We start from the raw sequence: 20,823 nt of genomic DNA on the forward strand, positions 1-20,823 counted from the left end.
AACATACCTTTTCTACCAACTGTATCTGTTTGCATGTTTGTGCAGTCATTCCGTTATTGAGGCCGCGCTGGGAGACGCAACATCGGCACCATTGGCAGCTCACGTAACCCAAACGCCTGGCGGCTGACAGACGTGCGCAAACACATGGCAGCGCTTCTCTCTGCTATTGACTATTCAGCTGCTTCTCTTTGCAAAGCCCTGCGCCCGGCCTCCTTTCTGGCGGCATACAAATATTTGCCACGGTGCCTCGGCGAGCTCTCGGAGCACAGTATTAATGGCAGTGTGTGTGCTTGTCCCCCCCCCAGGCTTGTCCCCCCCGAGGGATTGGGGGGGACAAAGCCTGGAGCCCATCTGGAGCTCCGACCTGTGGCTCGTTCCAAGATGGAGGATGAGGAGGATGAATCTACTGGCCCCCTCGTCATAAATGAGTCTGGGGGCAGTCATGCAGATGAATGGAGGCGTCTCTGGTATTTTCAAGAAAAAATAGCCGGGGGCTTGAGGGGGGTCTTCTACATGCAGGATAGGGATCGCATTTCACCCTACCAGCTGATTACGCCACCGTATCGTCCATCCATCGCTTGGCAAGACACAGCCAGTACTCCCCAGAAATCTCTGGAGCTCCTTTGGTAAAGCCTCTTATACCCACTGTGTGAAGAATACTGGAGATTGTTGTCAAGTGTAGGACAGTGCCACAAAAAATTTAAATTTTAACCAGTGTGTAGGTATGAAAATATTGTAGTATTGGAAAATCTTGAAACCCACAAAATGATAGATATGGGGAATTGTTGTCACGTATAGGGCAAACACACAGGTGCGCTCACTTGAAACCGGGCATTTTAACAGAGGTGTGTGAGTTTAAGACACACACACACACCTCCTATTTTAACCGGGGTTTGAGTTTAAACATATCATAAATCTTGGCTTTTAATAGCTTTTATCATCCTGTGATTACTTGTGACTCGCCTGCAGGCAATTTGCATCTGAGTAAGACTGATAAGAAGCCCAAAACATGCACTCGCCCGCAGGCACCTACACAGTCGACTTGACAGCGGCGCATATTTTGTTGACGTGAGCTCTTATGATCTCCTGGGAACAATTTAGCACCGGAATCTTTTTGGTAGACGCCCTATCATCAACTTTTCTTGTTTGTGTCGTCCTCAGGCCCAGCGACCAGAGTCACCCGACCGTGACGGCTGACGGGACGGCCGACCACCTGGCCCAGGCCGTGGACATGATCCTCAGCCGCAGGAGGAAACCTTAAGGTGATGTGGGCTTGAACGATCCAAGTAGTGGAATGGTCACAGACGTGACCCCTAGAATTGGAATCAGAAATTTGGCCATAGTCTACAACCATGTGAAAATGTTAGTACTTATTGGGCTTGATTGAGCCAACTGTTTACAAAATACAAGAATCAAATCAGAATCAGAAACTAGGTCCTATTTCAGTACGGTGTGTCAGACATAATGGGGCTCAATCAGGCTAACTAGTTGTTGAATCTGCTGACGTAACCCCGTCACTTTTGTAGGCTGTAGTCTCATACATACTGTGTCTCAGTATTTCTGTACACGATTGTCATTGACTGGATGCCGAATGACTCGAGTTACGCTGGTGTCACTTTTCCTATAGTGGAGTTTATTGTCACGCCGGCAGCGTCAAAGAACGCTCGGCTCATAAATCTGTACGATGACCTTAAAAGATGCGAGCGCTCGTCTGTTTTAGCGTGGCGCTAGCGAATAGAGGGTTTTCAAAGACAAATGGGGTTTGGCATCAAGAGACCTGGAACGGGAACTAACTCAATGTACTGTGCATATGGACAAAAGTACTGGGACATCAGAGCCTGCACTCTTCGGGGGTCCGCTTCATCTCCTTTCTATTTCATTCTAACGTTGTTTGACGGGCTTGAGGTCAGCGCTCTCAAGTTCTTTCACACCAAACTCATTATGCTCAAATTAACAAAAAAGGGCACTTGTTCCCACCAAGTTGGAAGAGTTGTCCAAACTGTATAAGCAAAAATATTGGATTTGGAAGGAACTAAGGAGTCTCGGTCCAACCCCTGATCGATTCGTGAAGAGGTTTGTCGCAATACTTTTGCACATCTATTGGATTTTGGATTGTTATAATCAATAAAATCCCCTGATATGTGACAATCAGCACTCTGTGAGACTTGTGAATAGTTTTTGGTTGGAATCTTTTTTTAAAAGCGTCTCTCCGTCATTGGTGTCATGGCCAAGCTTCTTCTGGAGGCCCAATCGCCAAATTGTTACATCATTAACCACTCGTTAGCATTCACTCTAGCGTCCCGTGCTGAGGTTAGCCACAACGAGAACTAGTGAGAAATTGGTCTCGGGCATGCCAGCCGGACTAAAACAAAAACGATTGTTCGATGGCTGCTGCCCTGGAGGTTCCAGTATACCCAAATGGATCCAGCGCCGAGAACAAAAGCCCATTGCCAAGTGATTAATTGAGGTGCTCGCGGTTCACTTCACCATGAATTGACACAAGCTTGACTGTTATTGGACAATTAAAGGTAATGAAACCCTATGACGGATAGGAGTGCCACTCCTCTTTTTGATTGGGGAATAAACCTGAGCGACGGCCGACTGCGAAATGCTAGCAGCTGCTGTGGCTTTACAAACACCTCAGACATTGTTTGACTCGACGCTTGGGCCGATATTTTATAGCCTCCTGGCTTCACACTCTGCTATTAAATCAAGATTGGACTTTTCTCCAATGTATTGGTATTTTTTATTTGTTTTTTACCGCACCCCCATATGTTCTCCACCTCTTACTGGCAGGTTCATTATCAGCAAGCATGCAATAACATGTGCATGTTATGTTCATTGAAGACTTCAAATCAAGGGTACTCAAATACAAATCTTAGAGGGCCACAAATATTTTCATTGAGTCAAAGGTCCATTTAACGAAGGAAAGAATAACTATTACAGATAGTGAACCAAAGCAAAGGATGAATAAAAATAATAATGAAATAGTATGCTTACAAATTAAATCTATAAATGGTAGCATTTATTGTCATTCTTCAAAATATGTGGAACTATCAGAGGGCCGAAATTACTTTTTCCCAGAGGACACGGTCCCAAAAAAATAAAGCATAAAGTGTAAAGACAAAACATTCATAGCTCTTTTATTGTATGAAGGGGTTATAGATGAAAGAGGTCTGGAGTCTCCCTTCTCCAGTTGATCATAGATGCTGCAATCACAGCGTGCGTGACGTCACTCCCGTTCGCCACAAGCAACTGTAGCCTCCGGTTTCGAGCAACATACATCCAGAATGTCTCCATTTCCAGTCCCATCTAGCGCCACATCATGAACAACGCTGTTAAATTAGCTACATTTACACAGTTAACGCACCGCTTCCAGTCGTGGAAGTGGCTTACTACACTTCACTAATGAACATAACATCAAACACGAATAATTCATTTTGGTGCAACAAGTGATGGCTGTCGCAAACAAGGCACTTACAGTATGTATACTTGTGTCGTTAATCACTTTGTCATTGATGCACGGAGCTGAACAAAACATCCAATCCGGGGCACCCGCTACTGACTCAGTTGCACTCTCTGCTTCCAGTCAGTCAGCGTAATATTACTGCCCATGCACTAACCTCGTGAATGGGACTGCTCAAATAACATACTGTATAGAATTGAACACAAACGTAAGAAATGCTTAATGTCTATGTGTGCGCTGCGTTTGACTGGCGACCAGTCCAAAAGTCATCTTAGAATCGGCTCCAGCTCAACTGCTACTCAAATTGACAAGCGCTTCAGAAAATGGATGGGTGGATGATTTTATTGTGGCAGCACGATTGTTGACTCGTTAGCAGTTCTGACTGCCACTCTGACAGTTGAGAGGTTACTCTGGCTTCCAGTAATCGCCACTGGACTGATTGATGGATGATTATTTTTGGTGGTTTGGTTAGCAGCTAATTGGCATTTCTCCTTATACGACCATTCCAATCCATCCTCAAAAAGCGGTTTTGGAACTCTAGCAGCATTCCCAACTGATTTGTGTCAAGCTCCAGACAACTCCTTGTCCTGTGCAGTCATCCTTTCCTTCCACAAGCTCATTATTAAGCTGATGATCTCATTTTCAACGCTAAGCTGACTGACACCTTGAGGAGACGCGGAGGGGGGGACGACACAGTCTGGAGTGTGTCTGTCAGACCATCTCCGTCCCAAAACTGAGCTGCGTTATCTTTGTTCTTGCATGGGGGGGACCCCCTTAGATTTTGCAGGTGTAGCTAATGTTATGTTAGAGAAGCCATAAATCTCCGAAAGAAGCACCTTTAGGCTGCAGTGTGTGTCAAGTATTTTGAGATGTGTGCTCTCCCTCCTTTGACCAGGAACCGGTGTGTCAGCTAAACTCAGCACACTTGCACCTTCCGACTCAGAGTGCTCTCGTTTTGACACAAAACGTTCATTTGAATTTCAGTGCAACTGAGAATGAGTGGGCAGTACATCTGCCTCACAGTTGAGGTCCTGGGTTCAAATCCCTTGTGTGGGTTTTCTCCAGGTGTCTTCGGCTTACTCTCACACATTCCAAAAGCATCCTTCTTATGATAATTGAAGACTCTAGATTGGTGGTCACCAACGTGGTAGTCCCCCAGGATCCCATGACTAGCCCGCAGGCCTCTTCTAACATTAGCTTACTCGTGATGGGATATTGTGATTTGGAAGGAAATTTGCAGAAATGATCATATGAAAATGTCAACGCTGGCAGAGATTTTTGATGTCTTCTAATTATTGAGAGACATCATTAACATTATCAGTGTCTTCATATAAATGAATATCATGAATGATTAATAATAACTAGGCTTTACACGATCAGGATTTTTGGGACCGATCAGCGAGTTTGAAAACAAACGATCACCGATCCGATCACAAGATGGATGAATGTCTATTTAAATGACCTGTTCATTTACTGTATATACTTGTGTACTTAATTGCTAAAAAATTTTTTATTTAAAATAAATAATGTATCTTTGTTCCTCTATTTATGCCAGTGAGGCATAGTGACAGACGGAACAAATGAATGGTCTTCTATTAGATGGCAGGAAGTAAATACAGTCATTAATGGTATATCATAAAGGTTGGAAATCACTGCTCTAGTCAGATCGTGTATTCTAATCAGTCAGGTCAAACCAACATTACAACATGACAGAAATAATGAGTGCTAACCTACCGGAATGAAATTACTTTATTTTTAATTAAATGACTTCACTCACACCAAAACATTTCAGCATGATTCGACAGAACGGAGGCATGTTTACGTCCAACCGTTCGTGCTAGCACTAGCTTGCTAGACTACATAACATTTTATTGCCTGCTTGTGAGCCGTATGGTATTCAAAATACGGGAACATACCTCAAGCAAGCCTTAAACCGTCCTCGCCTGTCCTGAACACCAGTGACCACCAACACAGGTGTTTCCCCATTTTGTCCTTATAATACATTTGAGCTGGCGCGCTCCACTCTTGTTGTTGTCGTCGCCACGGTAACGAGTGCATCCGGTCGCATTTGAGTTGACAAGATAAAGCCCAATGATAAAAAAACAGGATGCGGTGGTATCGGAATAAAAGATTTTATTGCAGTAGTTTGACATAGTGCAATCGTGAAAGAGCAAATTTGTCTTGTAGTCTGATTACGTGCGGTCTGTCCCACACCGCCAAATTATTATTATTTTTTTTAAATAACTTCATTGGCCATCAGATATTTACAGTACTAGTCAAAAGACACGCGACAAGGCTAAAAAATAAACTAGCTTTTGGATTCAAATATACTGTGTACGCTGCGACGCGGAGTAAATTTCTTTTGCGGTGCCGATCCGGCGAATTATGACATTAAAGCCGATCAGCATAAAATGCTAAATATCGGCCGATACCGATCAGCCCGATAAAATCGGTGTAAATTCTAATAATAACATATTATTAAAGGTAATTTGAGCCAATTTGTTATTTTAGAATTGTGTATCAACCTGGTAGCCCTTCGTATTAATCAGTATCCACGAAGTAGCTCTCAGCTTCAAGAAAGTTGGTGACCCCTGCTCTAGATTGTCCGTGCAAATGTCGATTGGTTGTTCTTCTATGTGTGCCCTGCGATTGGCTGACGACCAGTCCACTCTGTGCCCCGAATGTCACCCGTGACAGGCTCCATCCACCTGTGACCCTAATGAGGTTAAGCACTGTAGAAAATGGACAGCTGCACGAGAACGAGTGTCAGAACATACCCAGAACACTATGTACTTTATGCATCAGCGGACCCTCGAGGGTATGGGCTGGGGGTTGGTAATTTGCCCGCTAAAGCGTCTTGAGTCTGACCCAGTGATGTCATACTTGGAGCGTAATCCCGCGGGGCCAAAGGTGGTCTTGTGTCACGGTGCCGTGTAAACACGATGTCCTGGTCTGCCTGCACTTTAAGACTTGCAGCTGAACTCAATTTTAGCGTCCGAAGGGGTCCGCTTCTTGTTTGCTAAAACCAAACAATCCCCCTTTGCGGATCCTCAAGTCAAATTTGAAGGAGCTTTGAACCCATCTTGGTAGAGGATCAAGGTTGCTATTCCAAACCCCTGTTTCTACCAGGACGTGCAATCAAATCCAATTATAAACGTTTTAAGGACCTCACCTGATATTTCTTTTTTTTTTTGTGGAGAGAGCTGGAAGGCAAACTTGGTGTTGCTTTGTCAACAGACATATGTATGGACCAGCTGAGCCATTACGTTTGATGGTTCATTTTATAATATTCAATTGTTGAACATTTATGGGGTGGACTTTGAAATTAGATTTTTGTGCAAGGAATTTATTTTAAGGCCATATTGCCCTAACCGCAGCTAATAACTTCCTTAAAGTTTGTAGTGTGCTTCTACGGGGAAATGAGTGACTTGTAGGTTTGACTCAACAAGAAACCACGGTCCGAGTCATTGTGAGTTTATCGCCAACTGTCATTTGAGAAAACCTAGCGTGACCTCAAACACTCTATCGTTTTGTTCTTAAGGGGTGGTTGTGCAGCCCCTCCTCCTTTTTTACTGCTATCTCAGATTAAAACATGGTCTCCTTTCACTTGCTGCAACGCTACCGATTAAACAGCCAGCCAGGGCTGCACAGGATGTTTTAGGCTGCTGCGCAAGGTTTAGCTTCTGGAAAAAGAACTTAATCCATCTTCAAGTGTTAGGGCATGGTAATGTTTTGTAATACAGTGGTACCTTGACTTACAAGTGCACCAACTTGCGAGCTTTTTTTGCATTTTGAGCCATTGCTTGGGTCTATTTTTATTTTTTTTTTGCTTCATCTTGCGAACTAAATTTCAGTAAGATGCGAGCTACAGACATGCCGCCACTTGAGTGAAGTGAAATAAAATGGAGGAATTAAGGTACTGTAATGCCCTCGAATGTGGGAACGGAATGTTTATTGAAAAAGACAAACACACATACAAAATGAAAACACTCACAAGCAGCTACCACTGGCCAGAACTCACATCCAGATGCTCACAAACACTAACTGGCCATGTTCCTGACATCACTCACAAGGCCACACCCCTTTTAAAGTCACAGGCGCACAGTTGTTTTTGGGACTTTGGGCTTGTCCCAACGTACAGTAATTATTCCTTTGAAAATTATCTCTTTATTTTTGTATTACGTTTTTAGACAAATTGCTATTTTTATTAAACGCAACAAAAAATTTGGGGGTGATTTTATTTTGTTTGGTTGGCTGGAATGGATTCATGAATTTGCAATTCATGTCAATGGAGAATATTGATTTAAGAGTAAATTGAGCTTTGACATGGAACAAATTAAACTCATAAGTCACAGTGTCATTATCTGGCTGAGTTTAAGTCCTAGATGTTCCTCATTGAGACCTTCCACTTTGATCAGAATTTGAAGTCTGAAATGAATCCCAAGTGAATAGTTTTGTTGTTGTTGAGGGGGGTTGCATGGTGGGTCGGGATGGGGTTAGCAAGCAGCCCTGACACATGGCCCACATTCACAAGCGCCTCCCACGTCACTGGGCTTCTTGCAAGAAAAAGACCCTATTGTTTCCCCGCATGCAGCCAAGGGTGAGGGACTGGGGGGTGGGTAGGTCTCTGGGGTGAACCGCAGCTAAGCACCGTCACTTCAGCTGCTGCAACGACCCCCCCCCCCCCCCCCCCCCAGAAAAAATCAAAACAAAAGAAGCAACCGGACATCATCCTTGTTCAGGCGACTTGACAAACACAGGTTCATCAAGTGCCCTTTGGCTTGTCTTTAATTGGGTCAGTCTGCATTGTCGCATTAAATACAAAAAGTTTACTTTTTAAAACTTCAGTTGGTGTCCTGCAGCCCTCTTAGGTTTGTAATTTTAACTAGCTTAAAAAAAGAAAACATACAAGAGGCACATTTCTGCATTGTCGCATTAAATTCAAAAAGTTCACTTTTTAAAACTTCAGTTGGTGTCCTGCAGCCCTCTTAGGTTTGTAATTTTAACTAGCTTAAAAAAAGAAAACATACAAGAGGCACATTTAAAACTATTTTTATTCATATAGAAATACTAACTTTTTACATCACGTTGTCGTTACAAATTGTAAAATATTAATGCTATTAGCATCATAAAAGATCTTGCGTTGATCTTGGAGAAAAGCCAGGTTTTCTTGTCATGGTTTGCATCATTCAAAGCTTTTTTCTAAGTAGCACCCGTGTGTCCATCTCAGTCTGTTGGGTCGTCCAACTTCCCCCGACTGAGAATTTGTATAAGCCTGCTGCAAATTCTCTCTGAATTTAGTACACTGAAGATTTACGGGAAAAAAAAAACGTTAAAAGACTTGTTAGTATTTCATCTCGAGATTTGACTCTTCCTGATTGCCTTGTCTCCTGAGACACACATGGGGGGGGGGCGCGCCTTAAGACTACTCCCTCCAATAATGAGTGCATAACTTGTTTTGACCGTAAGACTCTCAAATCTGTCTCAATTCCTCTCGATCTGCTCAATGTCCAACTCTCCTCCGAGCAGATAGGCATCCTTTCCAGCGCTACAAAAGCCCGTCCACATGGGCGCCTTATCTTTGTGGTACGTGGAGATCTGGTCTGCCTCCTGGATGGTGAGGCTAGGCGGCTCGTGCTTGGTCACAGGTGTAACGTCGTCGTAAGTGTTGGTAGTGGAAGAAGAGTCCTCGCTGTGTCCGGACTGGCCTGTGATTCCCGCGCAGCTGAGGCTGTGGAAGTTCTGAAGTTTCTGCAGAGATTGATGGAAAACAGAAGCCTCCTTATTAATTGATTTCAGAGAAGGTGACATCACAACCCCCAAAAAAAGACACGACATTCTGGAGCAACTGGTCATATCTGTTACTTTTCCACATCCCTACAACCTAAAACAAACCAAAGTCAAGCCTTATTGGGAAGTTCTAGCCTACGTTCCCTGGTCACTTCACCTTTGCATCCTTACACCCTCCCTTACATTCCGATGGTAGGTGGTCACGTCTTGGCATTACTTCAATTCTAAGAACCCACAAAGGTAAAAACCCAATCCACAGTGTCGTCAGTTTACGACACAGTTCTTAAATTGGAATGTGCCCTAGTCTATCACTAACTTATGCTAATGCAGTTAGTAAAGGTATAGTATGGTGCATGACTTCTTACATATTCTTTCGCCGCTACGCAAAGTAGTTCATTGCAAGTCGTTCATATCATATATGTCAGGAGCTTCGGAAACCGAAGACCCCTGCATGTTACAATTTAAGAAAACTGATGGAGCTTTTTTAATTATGACCGATTCCAAGTCGTTTGTTGCTTATTTACGATACTGTATTAGCAAAATACCTATTCTACTGGACCACCAGTTGGATCTGGTAGGGAACTGCCCCAGATATGGCATAACGCAAGAACTTTTTCAATATCTATAGCTAAGCGAACTAGTGTTCCCCATATATAACGACTGAGTTCCACTCCTATATTTGCGTCGTAACACAGATTTGGAAGCAAGTCGGAAGACGCCATAGTCGCTCTAATCTACAATGACACAGTAGTGAATTCATAATTACAGTAAATATTTATTTGAAAATACTTCTTGGCCATAAGTACGATGGTATCTGAGCATACACTGCTGCGCAAGCTTGTTCCTTTTTGCACCATTTGCAATCTCAAAATGTCATGTTGGGATACCCTGTACATTAAAGCAAATAATTGACCAAATGTTTGTAGTGGGCTTCTACGGGAAATTGTGCACCTTCGTAGACTTGAATAACACTACGTGTGGCGCATACAAAAATACTTTAACGATTGCGTAAAAGCGTGGCACTTTTCAACTGTGCTTTGTACAATGAAGGCATACATACAGGAGACCCTTGAAAGGATGTCGGGCTGAACCGACGCCAGGATCCTAGACAGCTGCGCGCTCAGAGCGGGAAGCTTCGCCCGCACTGGGATGATCCCATTTTTACGCTTTAATGCGGAGAAGACGAAACAGCTGCCTAGCGCCTGAGCACTAAGGAGAAAAGAGCCTGGTCAAAGTGGCTTACGTCATCACCGAACAGGCGTGCTGGAGATAGAGTGTGAGGCCCCAACCCCACAAGAAAGACCCTCCACCATCCGCCCCGGTGAAACGACTACCAGAGTCTCATCATCTGCCCTGACCTTGACCGGCTGTCTATGGAAGCTGATCGATATCTCGCGAGGCCTAGCCAGCCCTAGCCCGTGGCAGCAGTGCATCCACTGAAGCTGCAATTACCCCAATCAATATCTCTCTACAACCACCGGATCCATGGCCTCTTCCGCAGCTGCTTTACTCCCTGACACTGGCGAGTAAATGACACACTGCCACTGAGTCCACTACCTCAACTCACTCACCCAATTCAACTGTGAATCATCCGAATGTGTCATGTTTCCAGTGAGTTCGCTAACTCGAGTCAGTCATCCAATTACACTGAATCGGGTTATTACTGAAAGTTATACAGTACAATACTGATTCTTATTTAAAAAACATTTTACAAAAAGTATTTTTTGGGGGATGGATTAGGACCATTTCCATTCATTTGACTAGGAAGTGGATTTGAGATACAAGTGTTTGCTCATGGAACGAATTAAACTCATAAGTCAAGGTACCACTGTACCTACCTTGTAAACACCAACCTGAGTCATCTTTGCCAGATCCAGCGAGGGCCTTTGCGTGTCATCCGGCCTCCTACGCTTGACCCCGATCTTCTTGTCGTTGAGGACGCAGGGCTGCGAGCGGCTACGGGCCAGACCCCCCGGACCGCCTCGGTGCTCCAGCTCAGGGGTGGAGTCGCGTGAGCTGACCAGCGAAGGCCCGTCGGGCTCTGAGATCTGTTCGTGAGAGGGGAAGAGGGGCTGGGCCAGGGCAGCGGGAAGGCTGAAGCTGATGCTGCGCTGAATGGCATGGAAGCCCGTCTGAGCAATGCCGCCTCGGGGGACGCTCCCGCCACTGTGGCACCTCCTCTTCTCCACGGTCGTCCACACTCTGGAGCCCTGGGGTCGCCAGCTGGACCGGTGGAGTTCGTCTGAGCAGGAGAGAGACCGGCACTGACGCTTGCTGGGCGGCGCCACCACCAGCGAGGATGCGGCGGCCTCTGTCAGGCTGAGGTCCTGCAGGAGGCTGCTGATGGTGCTGGACGTGCAGCCCACATCCCAACCCCAGTGGGCGGTGCTCCGGCGCACCTCGGGCAGCACGTCCCAAAGACTCTCCAGGCTCGTGCCGACCGGGCTCTGAGGCGAGGCGCAGCCGTGTGCCGCCTCGCACCATTGCCTTGTATCTGCAACACATTCACCACACACACACACACTTTGTTTTCCATAATGGATTCGCTAATCCTACCTTGACACCAGATTCTTTCACTGAAGCATCTGAGTCTTTCTGGTGAGTCCGCTAACTCGAGTCAGTAAAGTCATCAGAGTCTGTGGTGGTCTCCGGTGAATCATCATAGTCTCCAGTCTTCAGTAAAAATGGTGTCCAAATAGTCCAGGATGAATGTGCATCCCTTTTGTACGTCCTTAACGGTCACTACCATTTTCTTCCCTCAGCTCATGAGTGCATTTAATGTATGTATGTAGTCTTCTTCCTTACCCGTGAGTTCACGAGAGAAGAGAGTGGTCCCCTGGCTCATGGTCTGCGCCTGGAACTATGGAAATAACACCAGAATAAGCATGCAGGCGTCTTGACTTCATTTCACGTGGCCCAGAGGGCAAAGCCGAATTCTTCTCCTTCTCCACCTACGCCGATTTACAAAATGAGTCAGAGTTGTGGAACTTGAACAGCTCTATTGTGACTGTGAGTGGAGTAAATAGAAAGCGGGTGACAGAAACACCCCAGTGATAGCTGGCAGGGGATGATGATGACTATGATGCAATTCAATGTAACGGCGACAAAAGCGTGCCCTGTTCATCATTTCATTGCCATTGTGAAATATGGCCTAACCAGTTTCTGGAGTAACTCAAAATTCAAGCTGTAATTAAAGTTGACAAACTCGACAACAAGCGCTCACTCACCGGGCCCAAATGTGTGCTTTTCGACGTTACATTGTCGCCGCCCTTCTCCGGTCTCTTCTTGCAAATGATCACCATGGCAAAACACATCCCGGTCCCGAGCCGTTCCGGTGAGGGTCATTCAAATGGACCATGGCGAATATTCACTCCTCGGACCGCCGATCCTGCCTGACGGAGAGACGCACGAAGTTGATTGTTTTTGTCTAGCATTTATCCATGTACTGGAGCTTATCCCGGCCGGATGTGCTAACCACTCGGGCTTTTGTCTTGCACAATAGCAAACAATCCTGCTCTGAAAACTGGGAGTACATTAAGGTCACATCGCTAATGCCATCTGTTACAGTGTTTGCCCGGCGATGATGCGTATCGATCAATTTCCCCGAGAACATACTGCCTAATCAATCAATCAAGGGAGTGTGGGCCGAGGCCCACTTGCGCCCCTCCGAGCCCTTAAGCTCGAGGGAGACATTTTAGACCATTCCAGGCTTCAAGAGTTTTGGGGAGCCCTTTTGGATGAACTCATTGAACACCACCAAGATTACATTGTCGGAGTCTTGGCGACTACGGCCTTAACCTAAGTTGGCAGATTTCTGAGAAACAAAGTTTAAAAAAATGTTTCTTTTTCATTGTGCCATTTAACCAAAACAGTCTATAACTGAGAGTGAAAATACATTTTGTACTTTTGTCTGTACTTTTTTTACTTAAAGGAACTTAACGCTTTTTGTAACTCTGCTAGCAAATGTTAGCACAATGCAAGTAAAATTATGGGAACACAGATTTGCTAGCATAAAAGCCTGAAGCCACGCTTGTTAGCTCTTGGTTTAAAGAAAACTTTGTCATTGTGCCAATTTATCAAAACAGGAATTGTCTATAATTTACAGAAGAAAAATCTTACTTTTGTAATTTAGTAAATTTGAGTCAGTAGTCGTATCAGTACTTCTATTTTTACTTTTGATACAATTATATGTATTTGTACTGAACAACAGCGTGTAAGTACTTTTGCCACCACTACTTTCTTCCAGAGGCTCTCGTCACTGTGACACCAAAAACATGGAACCCGACACTTGTTTTGTTCTCGTACGTCTAAACGGACGATTCACAGCCGTGCAAGCGAGTCGGGAGAGAAAGTTATTCACAAAGTCAAAGTTGTGTAATTGAATCCTCGGAGTGTGGGGCAGCCGGGAATAGCCGACCTTGCGGTTATCAAAACAACCTTATCGGTTGTGAAGGATGAGAGTACCCCGTCGCCATGTAGCTTCAGCGACTCCGGATGGTTGACATCACAAATTCGTGTTGTGTAGCGTAATGTGCGTGTGTATCACAAGAGCCTGTGTTTACAGTCATATAATTTACATTCCTGGCCTTTATCACGTGAGGCTAACGAGTTTGTGTGGTGTGTCGCAGGAGGAGGACACAGATGATGTTTAGCCGCTTCAGGATGTGGCATCAATCTTACTGGCCTATTCATTAGGTACAACCAATGAGCGAGTTGAATCAAAAGTCCATTAACAAAGCTCTAATGAAATGGCCCGTTAGTGTATTTACATTAGGAAGGATACATATTTGGTAACTTGAACTTCTTAAATTTAAATAAATAAGCAAAATACAATTGTAAGATCATATTCTGTTATATTTATTACCACATTTATTTGCGTAATGTTAATGAAAATTTTACTTTTTTAAATAATTACATATTTTAATAAATACTACTACCATATTTGTCTATGTACAAAGATACTGCTAATAATGAAAAAGTATGACAAATAAAATAATATAATTACTATAAATATTAACTTGATACAAGGAAACAAAGCGTTAAACAGTGTGACACTGGACACAACAATATAAAATGTAAAATAAGAAATACTTGCATAAATTTTTTTTTATGAGGAAAGAAAAACTACACTTGAACTACTTAATATATAAAATAATAGAATATAATACAGAAAAATTATGTGGTGAATCACATTTTTCTGGATAAAATACATTTTTAATACGTCAATTAAAAATGAAATATTACAAATATATGGATTTGTTTCTTTTAATGTAGTCTATATATATATATATATATATATATATAGAGAGAGAGAGAGAGAGAGCGAGAGACTACATTAAAAGAATATATGTCTGGAATTGAAAGGTAAAATAAATAATCTGTGCTGGGCCAGAACGTGCGCAACTAAAATGTTTTGGGTCTCAAACATTTTTTGTGTGGTTCTTTTAAGGGGGGGCGCGAGGGCGCATGGTCCGATAGTTCCCCAATTAGAGCGGCTTTTCCATACGTTGGCGAGACTGTAATCCCCCAGCCAGCAAACATTACATAAGGATTTGGGTCTTGACTAACAATTAGCGCTAATGCTAATCCATGCTATAACAAAGAGACAGCTGGTCGTCAAAAAAATACAAATGAAACCCTCGAAGCTCGAATCCATCTTGTAATATTACTAATGGTAATGCCACACCGTGAATGACGCATAGCTTTTTAGCGTCTTACACAAGCCTCAACATTAGGTACACCACCTACGCACACTGCCAGAGAGGTCTTTATTTAGCAATGTGGTTACGTTGTGTTAATTTACAATATTTTGTAAATGTATATTGTGTAAATGTAAATATAATTTCAGTCACCAAGGAATCTGGTACAATTTTAGATTTCAAACTTAAAATGATAGATAACCTATCCGAGCTTAGAATTTTCCCCAAAACATTGGTCAATGTCAACAAAACAGAAGGGTGCCAAAAATGGTCACGGTATGGATGGATACTTATTTCCATGTCAATAAACATTTTCATAATCATAAACGATTGACTACCGCTACCTTGAATTGTAACTGACAAAAACTGTGTGTAAATGGACAGATTGGGAACCAAACCTCGACGATAAAATCTTTGGTTGGTTTGTCTTGGAGGAATGAGCGAAACGTAATGGCTGGCCTGCAAGGTAACGTTAGCGCTACAGCACGCTATCCATTTCAGCGTTAAAAGAGCAGATGTGTGCCATTAATCAGAGCAACAGAAATGTCAATTGATCAGCCAGTCCCTCGTCAATGATCATGTTGAGTACTTTTTAATCAACCTACTTGTTGAAATGTATATTACAGCCGGCGTTCAGTCTCCCTTTCGAGCAATTTACCTCACGTTACATATTTTTAACTGAGGCTACGCACCTTCACGCCTTAGCCTGTTTGCTCGATGTCTCGACCTTGATCAAATGAGATGGAAGTGGTGATTTACTAATGGTGCCATTTCAGCTATTGCCACCTGTATGCATTTATAAATATTTCTGGGAGGGGCACATCATACGCGAATATTTGCTAAAGCCTACCGTGAATAAGCAAGGGTTCATTGTCGCTTCTTCTTTTCCTTTCGGCTTGTCCCCTTAAAACGTTTTTTAAAAGTTGCTCTAAAAATGCTGGTGAAAGGAATGCTGGGTAACTTGAGTGGAGAGCGACTAAAAAATGTTTTCTTAGTATGCAAGTGAGTGAAGCTTGTGGCCTACTTCTTTTGGCTTGCCATGTTTGGACTCTGTCTTGTGTCATAATGTGGAGGGTGTGTTGTGACAAGCTACAAACACCGCCTAATTGACGGTTGGAACCCGTTTGTGAAACGTCGCGTGGCTAATCGCTGTGGTAATTCACCCAAAAGTCCAAACGTTTTCTTTGTTGTTGTTTAAATTAAAGGCCAGGTGCTAGCGTGACAGTCCAAAAGGAAACATACTAAAGTTGGGTAAGTTCACCTACGTCCATTTATGAATGAAACGGGCTTGGCGAAGGCGGAGGGGGTGGTGTTTTATCGTGGGCCGGTGCGTCCGAGGTCTCTTCTAGCTTGCAGCTGCCTGCCCGCTTACCATAAACACAAAGGCTCAGCATGGCCGCCGAGCAGAGGCGCCCTCCCAAGGGGGCCCGCTGGTAAATTATCCCCTACATAATTGCCGCCACTGTATACATTAGCGCAGCAGCCACGTCCAAAATGGAGTCCATTAAGGGCAAACAATTGAAAACACAAACATCCTCCTAGCACGACAACACTGGACCCTGTCACACCCGCACTCGCCTCTTTCGCACGGAGATCCTGCAGAATCACTAATTCAGAGCAGATCTAAACTGTATCTTCCTCAGACTTTTACACATAACCCACCAAAAGCAAGACATCACATCATTAGATTGTTTTTACCTAACCTTAATTGAGCCAAGGTACTTAAATTTTTTTACATTACAACAATATGATACAACTAAAGATGGGAATTGAAAACTGGTTATTTTTGGGAACCAGTTCCAGTAATTCGATTCCTAGAAATAGTTTGTTTGGTTGCTCAACGATTCTGCTTATCTTTTCCGCTTTCGTCGCAAGGCACAAAGTGTATTTTCTTCGGAACTCTTGCAACGTCGCAACCCCAAAATCACAGTATGTCGAAATGCTGAGTCTGGTTGAAGCGGCCACTTCAACCTGAGTACAATGCTTCAAGGATTTTGAGAATCGGATGATTAGTTATGGAGAAATGTTTATTTTGTATTTTTTTGTGAGTGTGGGCGGGGGGATTCCTTTTTGGGTAACGTTTTTGTGCGCTAACATGCATAAGAGGCGACTGTTGTTACGCTGATCCAGTGAGTTTTTCCGTGACAAGAGTGACTTAAGACTGCCTAAACCTCAGAAGCTACTCCAACTTATGAACAATGAATGTAACTGCATCCGCACTACAACTTTGCGGTAACATGTTAGCATCACATGAAAATACTTGTTTACAGCACTGCTAGAGGAGCATGGATATAATCTACATTGTACATTACAATACAAAAAACAGTGTACATTTCTTGAAAACTGGTTGTACTGCCATATTTTGAATGGTATTTTTTTCCAGTGGATGTTTTATTGTATTTTATTTATTGCATTATCTACATAAAATGTTTTATAAATAAAAGATAAAAGCTGGCTTTGATGGGAAAATGGCTTTTTACACACAGATGACTTCCCGCCTCTGATACGACCTTGGAATTCACGGGTCGCCTTCGGTGCCCCGTTCCGTATCGCTACCTTTCACACAGGTGTTGTCCTGTCACTGCTCTTACGTCTCTGATACTAGCCCTTTCTTTATTGTTTAGAAAAGTTTGTAGCCCTGAAGAGAAGTCACATTAAACGCCTCTTCCATTAATTTTTTAGGGAAATAGTTTTTAGTGTTTTGTGCATTTTTTTCCCCCCCACAGGTAATTACAAAGTCAGTCTACGACTTGACTAAAACGGTACATGCCGAACCACACCATGTACACTTGTTTCGCAAGTACACCATGTGCAGGATCATACCGTGAGGCCACGGGAACCGTTCCGATGCCCTCCGTGAAGGTTTTTGGAGTAGAACTCTCCGGTTTGTTCCCGGGCGACCAGAACAGTCCCCCCCCCCCTTTTTTAACGGCCGAGATTCCCCTCGTGAAAGGAGAATGAGTTTGGCAAAGAAAATTGGTGTGACGAGAGCCCACAGAATGTTACACGCAGGCTACAGAGCAAATACGAGGTTTGCGGCAATCCGCTCGGAAATGGATCTACTATACTGTAAAAAAAAGTGTGGAGTGGGAGTGTAATATTTTCCACATGTATTGTCACATCGTGGAGTTCAAGGGGTGCGTTTGTGAGCCCCACCGTGACTGAATGACTGACGGCAGTTTCTGCTGGACTCATAAGACAAGAACATTCCAGTGTAGTGGCCCTCACATCAACACCCAAATTGCAAGGGGAAAAAAACACTTTAAAGTAGTCGTACTTCAGGGAGACACCTTTAGAAAGAAAATATCTCTACACTTTTGACTGAAATATTTGAAAACCCTGGATTACATTAATTTATCAAATAAGCCATAGTAAAATATGTAGAACTAATGAGTGTATCTGGATTTATAAAACAGTAATAAACACTACGAACCATTTCCAAATAAAATTCAAATGTAGTACAACTGTAAAAGTACTAACTATTTCTCAGAAAATGAGGAGCTACTTCTCAGCTCTTCTCCACTTTTTGAAGTAACACTGAACCGAAAATGAATTTATATTAGTTAGCCATGCTAGTTAGCTAGTTATCTGCCTCGGTAGCGAGTCTACAGTATTTATTTCACTAATCCTAGAGGTGCAAACTGTTGTAGCTAGTTGCAAACTTTCATTTCGAGACGTTACATTAATACTGTATGTTAACGTAACATTGAATAATTTGTCGAGTAATTACATATCAGTGACAAATCACAGGGTAGGTTTGTACTTGCATACTTAAAAAATAAATAAAACAATGAGCAAAATTTGACATTTTACCCCCACAAAAAATGGTTTGTGCCGCATTTTGCGTCCTCAACAACTTTACCTTATCAAACAAGCTGTAATAAATCTTTTGACATTTTACCCCCACAAAAAAATTGTTTGTGACCCATTTTGTGTCCTTAGCAAATTTATCTTATCAAACAAGCTGTAATAACATATGTCAAATGACAGCGTAGGGTTGGACTTACTATGGATAAAAAAACAAAAAAAACATTTTAATAGCCCATTTTAGCAAGCACCTCAAAATTGTTTGTGCTGCATTTTATATCCTAACCAACTTTTTCTCAAACAACTCGTGACATGATATTCATGACAAATGACAGGGTAGACTTAGACTTACATATACTTAAAAACAAACAATTTACATATACTTACAAACAAACAATATTTGACCAAAATATTTGACGCCCTCCAAAAACTAGTTTGTGCCCCATTTTGTATCCCGACCTAACAAGCCATCATGACATATTCCTGACAAATGACAAGGCAGCTTTGGGACAGAAATACACTTTTCGGCACCATTTTAGTACATTTTGCCTTCAGGAGAACGACAATACGGGGGGGAAAAATAATAATAATAAAACACGTTCGTGAATTTATGCTAACTGTTAAAAGAAATACACACCCCAGACAAAAGAAACATGCCAATAATCGAGTAAAAAGTTTTTAGACTCAACTCAAGTTATTCACTAATAATCATTACCTATGTTGATTGGAAGAAAAAAAAAGTTAACGAGCTAACAAGTGAAGTTGGCAAAGCAGTTCCTATTTACAACTATTTTGACTTAAACGCAACAAGCAAAGCGTGAGTCGGGTGTCTTAGCATTACCTGTTAGCTGCTTTTCAGTGTAGCCGGACCATGTTGACTTTGCGTTGTGCTTTTTAAAAAGCAAAGCAAAACAAAAATACAAGTGGGCGAGAAACAAGCTGCCAGGAAGCACGTCGAGATGTAAAGTGCAACATTTAGCCAAAGCCGCCGCGCTTGTGGCCAACTGGCAGCGGACGAGCCCATTCACCGCCAGCCCGGAGGGGGGGTCACCGACACTTTCCCACCGCTAAACTCGACAAAGTGAACGGCCAGACGTGAATTATGCGACAATTCATGATTTATTACATTGGTTTACACTCAATTTGGTGTTAGAGTAGATTTGAAACGTATTTTGAAATAGACTGTACCTTGTCAGTAATGGAGCGATCCGGCCGTGCTGTAATGAAAAGTAAACACACACACGCACAAGAAAGTACTTCCACAACATAAAACATTCAAATCTGATAGCTTTACCATACCAGTGTGACCCAGAGGAGATAACTGTGACATGTATGTTTCTAAAACTCCAAAAATAAGAATCTGTAAAAAAAAAAAAAAAAAAAAAGTCATTTATGGCAAACAGATGTCCAGGAAGTGACCTTTGACATTGCTCTAACCACATCATGTAGAGTACTCAAGGAAGAATAAAGTCTCAGTGTACAAACCGCCAGTAACTGTTTTTGAAGTGCTGCTATAAATAGATTTGATGGTTACAACAGTGTGTTAGGAGCATCATAATGGCAGGGAGGCATTCATTTTGCAAAATTATAAGAGTTAGCCTAATAGCATAATGGCCCAAGACATTTTGAACTTACTGTCACAATATCAAGAAACAATTGCAATATCCATCCATCCATCTTCTGTACCGCTTTATCCTCACAAGGGTCGCGGGTGTGCTGGCGCCTATCCCAGCCATCTTCGGGCGAGAGGCGGGGTACACTCTGAACCGGTCGCCAGCCAATCGCAGGGCACATATAAACAAACAACCATAGGGGCAATTTAGAATCTTCAATCAACCGACCATGCATGTTTTTTTGGGATGTGGGAATAAACCGGAGAAAACCCACGCAGGCACGGGGAGAACTTGCAAACTCCACACAGGTGGGGCCCTGATTTGAACCCCGGTCCCCAGAACAGTGAGGCAGATGTGCTAAGCAGTCGTCCGCCGTTCCATCCAATTGCAATGTACTTTCTAAAAAAATAAATATAAGCTTCTCTTTTTTTGTGTGTGAGGATTCTCA

General features: G+C 43.0%; 2 protein-coding genes across 4 annotated transcripts in view; one reads left to right on the forward strand and one right to left on the reverse strand.

The window, feature by feature from the left end:
- The window catches only part of lhpp (phospholysine phosphohistidine inorganic pyrophosphate phosphatase), a 34,937-nt gene that overhangs the window by 11,672 nt on the left and 2,442 nt on the right, over nucleotides 1–20,823 (forward strand). Inside the window, exon 7 of one of the 2 annotated variants that reach the window (XM_061705426.1) lies at nucleotides 1,162–1,262. In XM_061705426.1, coding sequence (XP_061561410.1) covers nucleotides 1,162–1,261 — 100 coding nt within the window. In that variant the 3' untranslated portion in view covers nucleotide 1,262. Of the gene's footprint in view, nucleotides 1–1,161; nucleotides 17,410–20,823 lie in introns of those variants that run through there. The other variant, XM_061705425.1, reaches the window with a different exon arrangement.
- On the reverse strand, nucleotides 8,241–19,745 carry fam53b (family with sequence similarity 53 member B). 2 transcript variants are annotated; one of them, XM_061705423.1, is made up of 5 exons: nucleotides 19,604–19,745; nucleotides 12,484–12,648; nucleotides 12,062–12,116; nucleotides 11,095–11,750; nucleotides 8,241–9,217 (listed from the first exon to the last, which is right to left on the reverse strand). In XM_061705423.1, exons 2-5 carry the CDS (start codon nucleotides 12,568–12,570, stop codon nucleotides 8,951–8,953), a joined length of 1,065 nt encoding a protein of 354 aa, XP_061561407.1. In that variant the 5' UTR covers nucleotides 12,571–12,648; nucleotides 19,604–19,745; the 3' UTR covers nucleotides 8,241–8,950. The 2 variants fall into 2 exon arrangements, with proteins under 2 accessions (XP_061561407.1, XP_061561408.1); XM_061705424.1 differs by having other exon boundaries at nucleotides 8,242–9,217; nucleotides 11,110–11,750.

The sequence above is a fragment of the Phycodurus eques genome, chromosome 19 (genome assembly GCF_024500275.1).
Source record: "Phycodurus eques isolate BA_2022a chromosome 19, UOR_Pequ_1.1, whole genome shotgun sequence".
Lineage (NCBI taxonomy): Eukaryota > Metazoa > Chordata > Actinopteri > Syngnathiformes > Syngnathidae > Phycodurus > Phycodurus eques.

Excerpts from the sequence above, each read along its gene's own strand:
- fam53b (XM_061705423.1), bottom strand. The coding sequence starts at position 12,570 with ATGTGTTTTGCCATGGTGATCATTTGCAAGAAGAGACCGGAGAAGGGC. Across the intron at positions 12,117-12,483 it reads AAAGCACACATTTGGGCCCG|TTCCAGGCGCAGACCATGAG; the intron begins GTGAGTGAGCGC and ends TTATTTCCATAG. Across the intron at positions 9,218-11,094 it reads CTCAGGTTGGTGTTTACAAG|AAACTTCAGAACTTCCACAG; the intron begins GTAGGTACAGTG and ends CAATCTCTGCAG.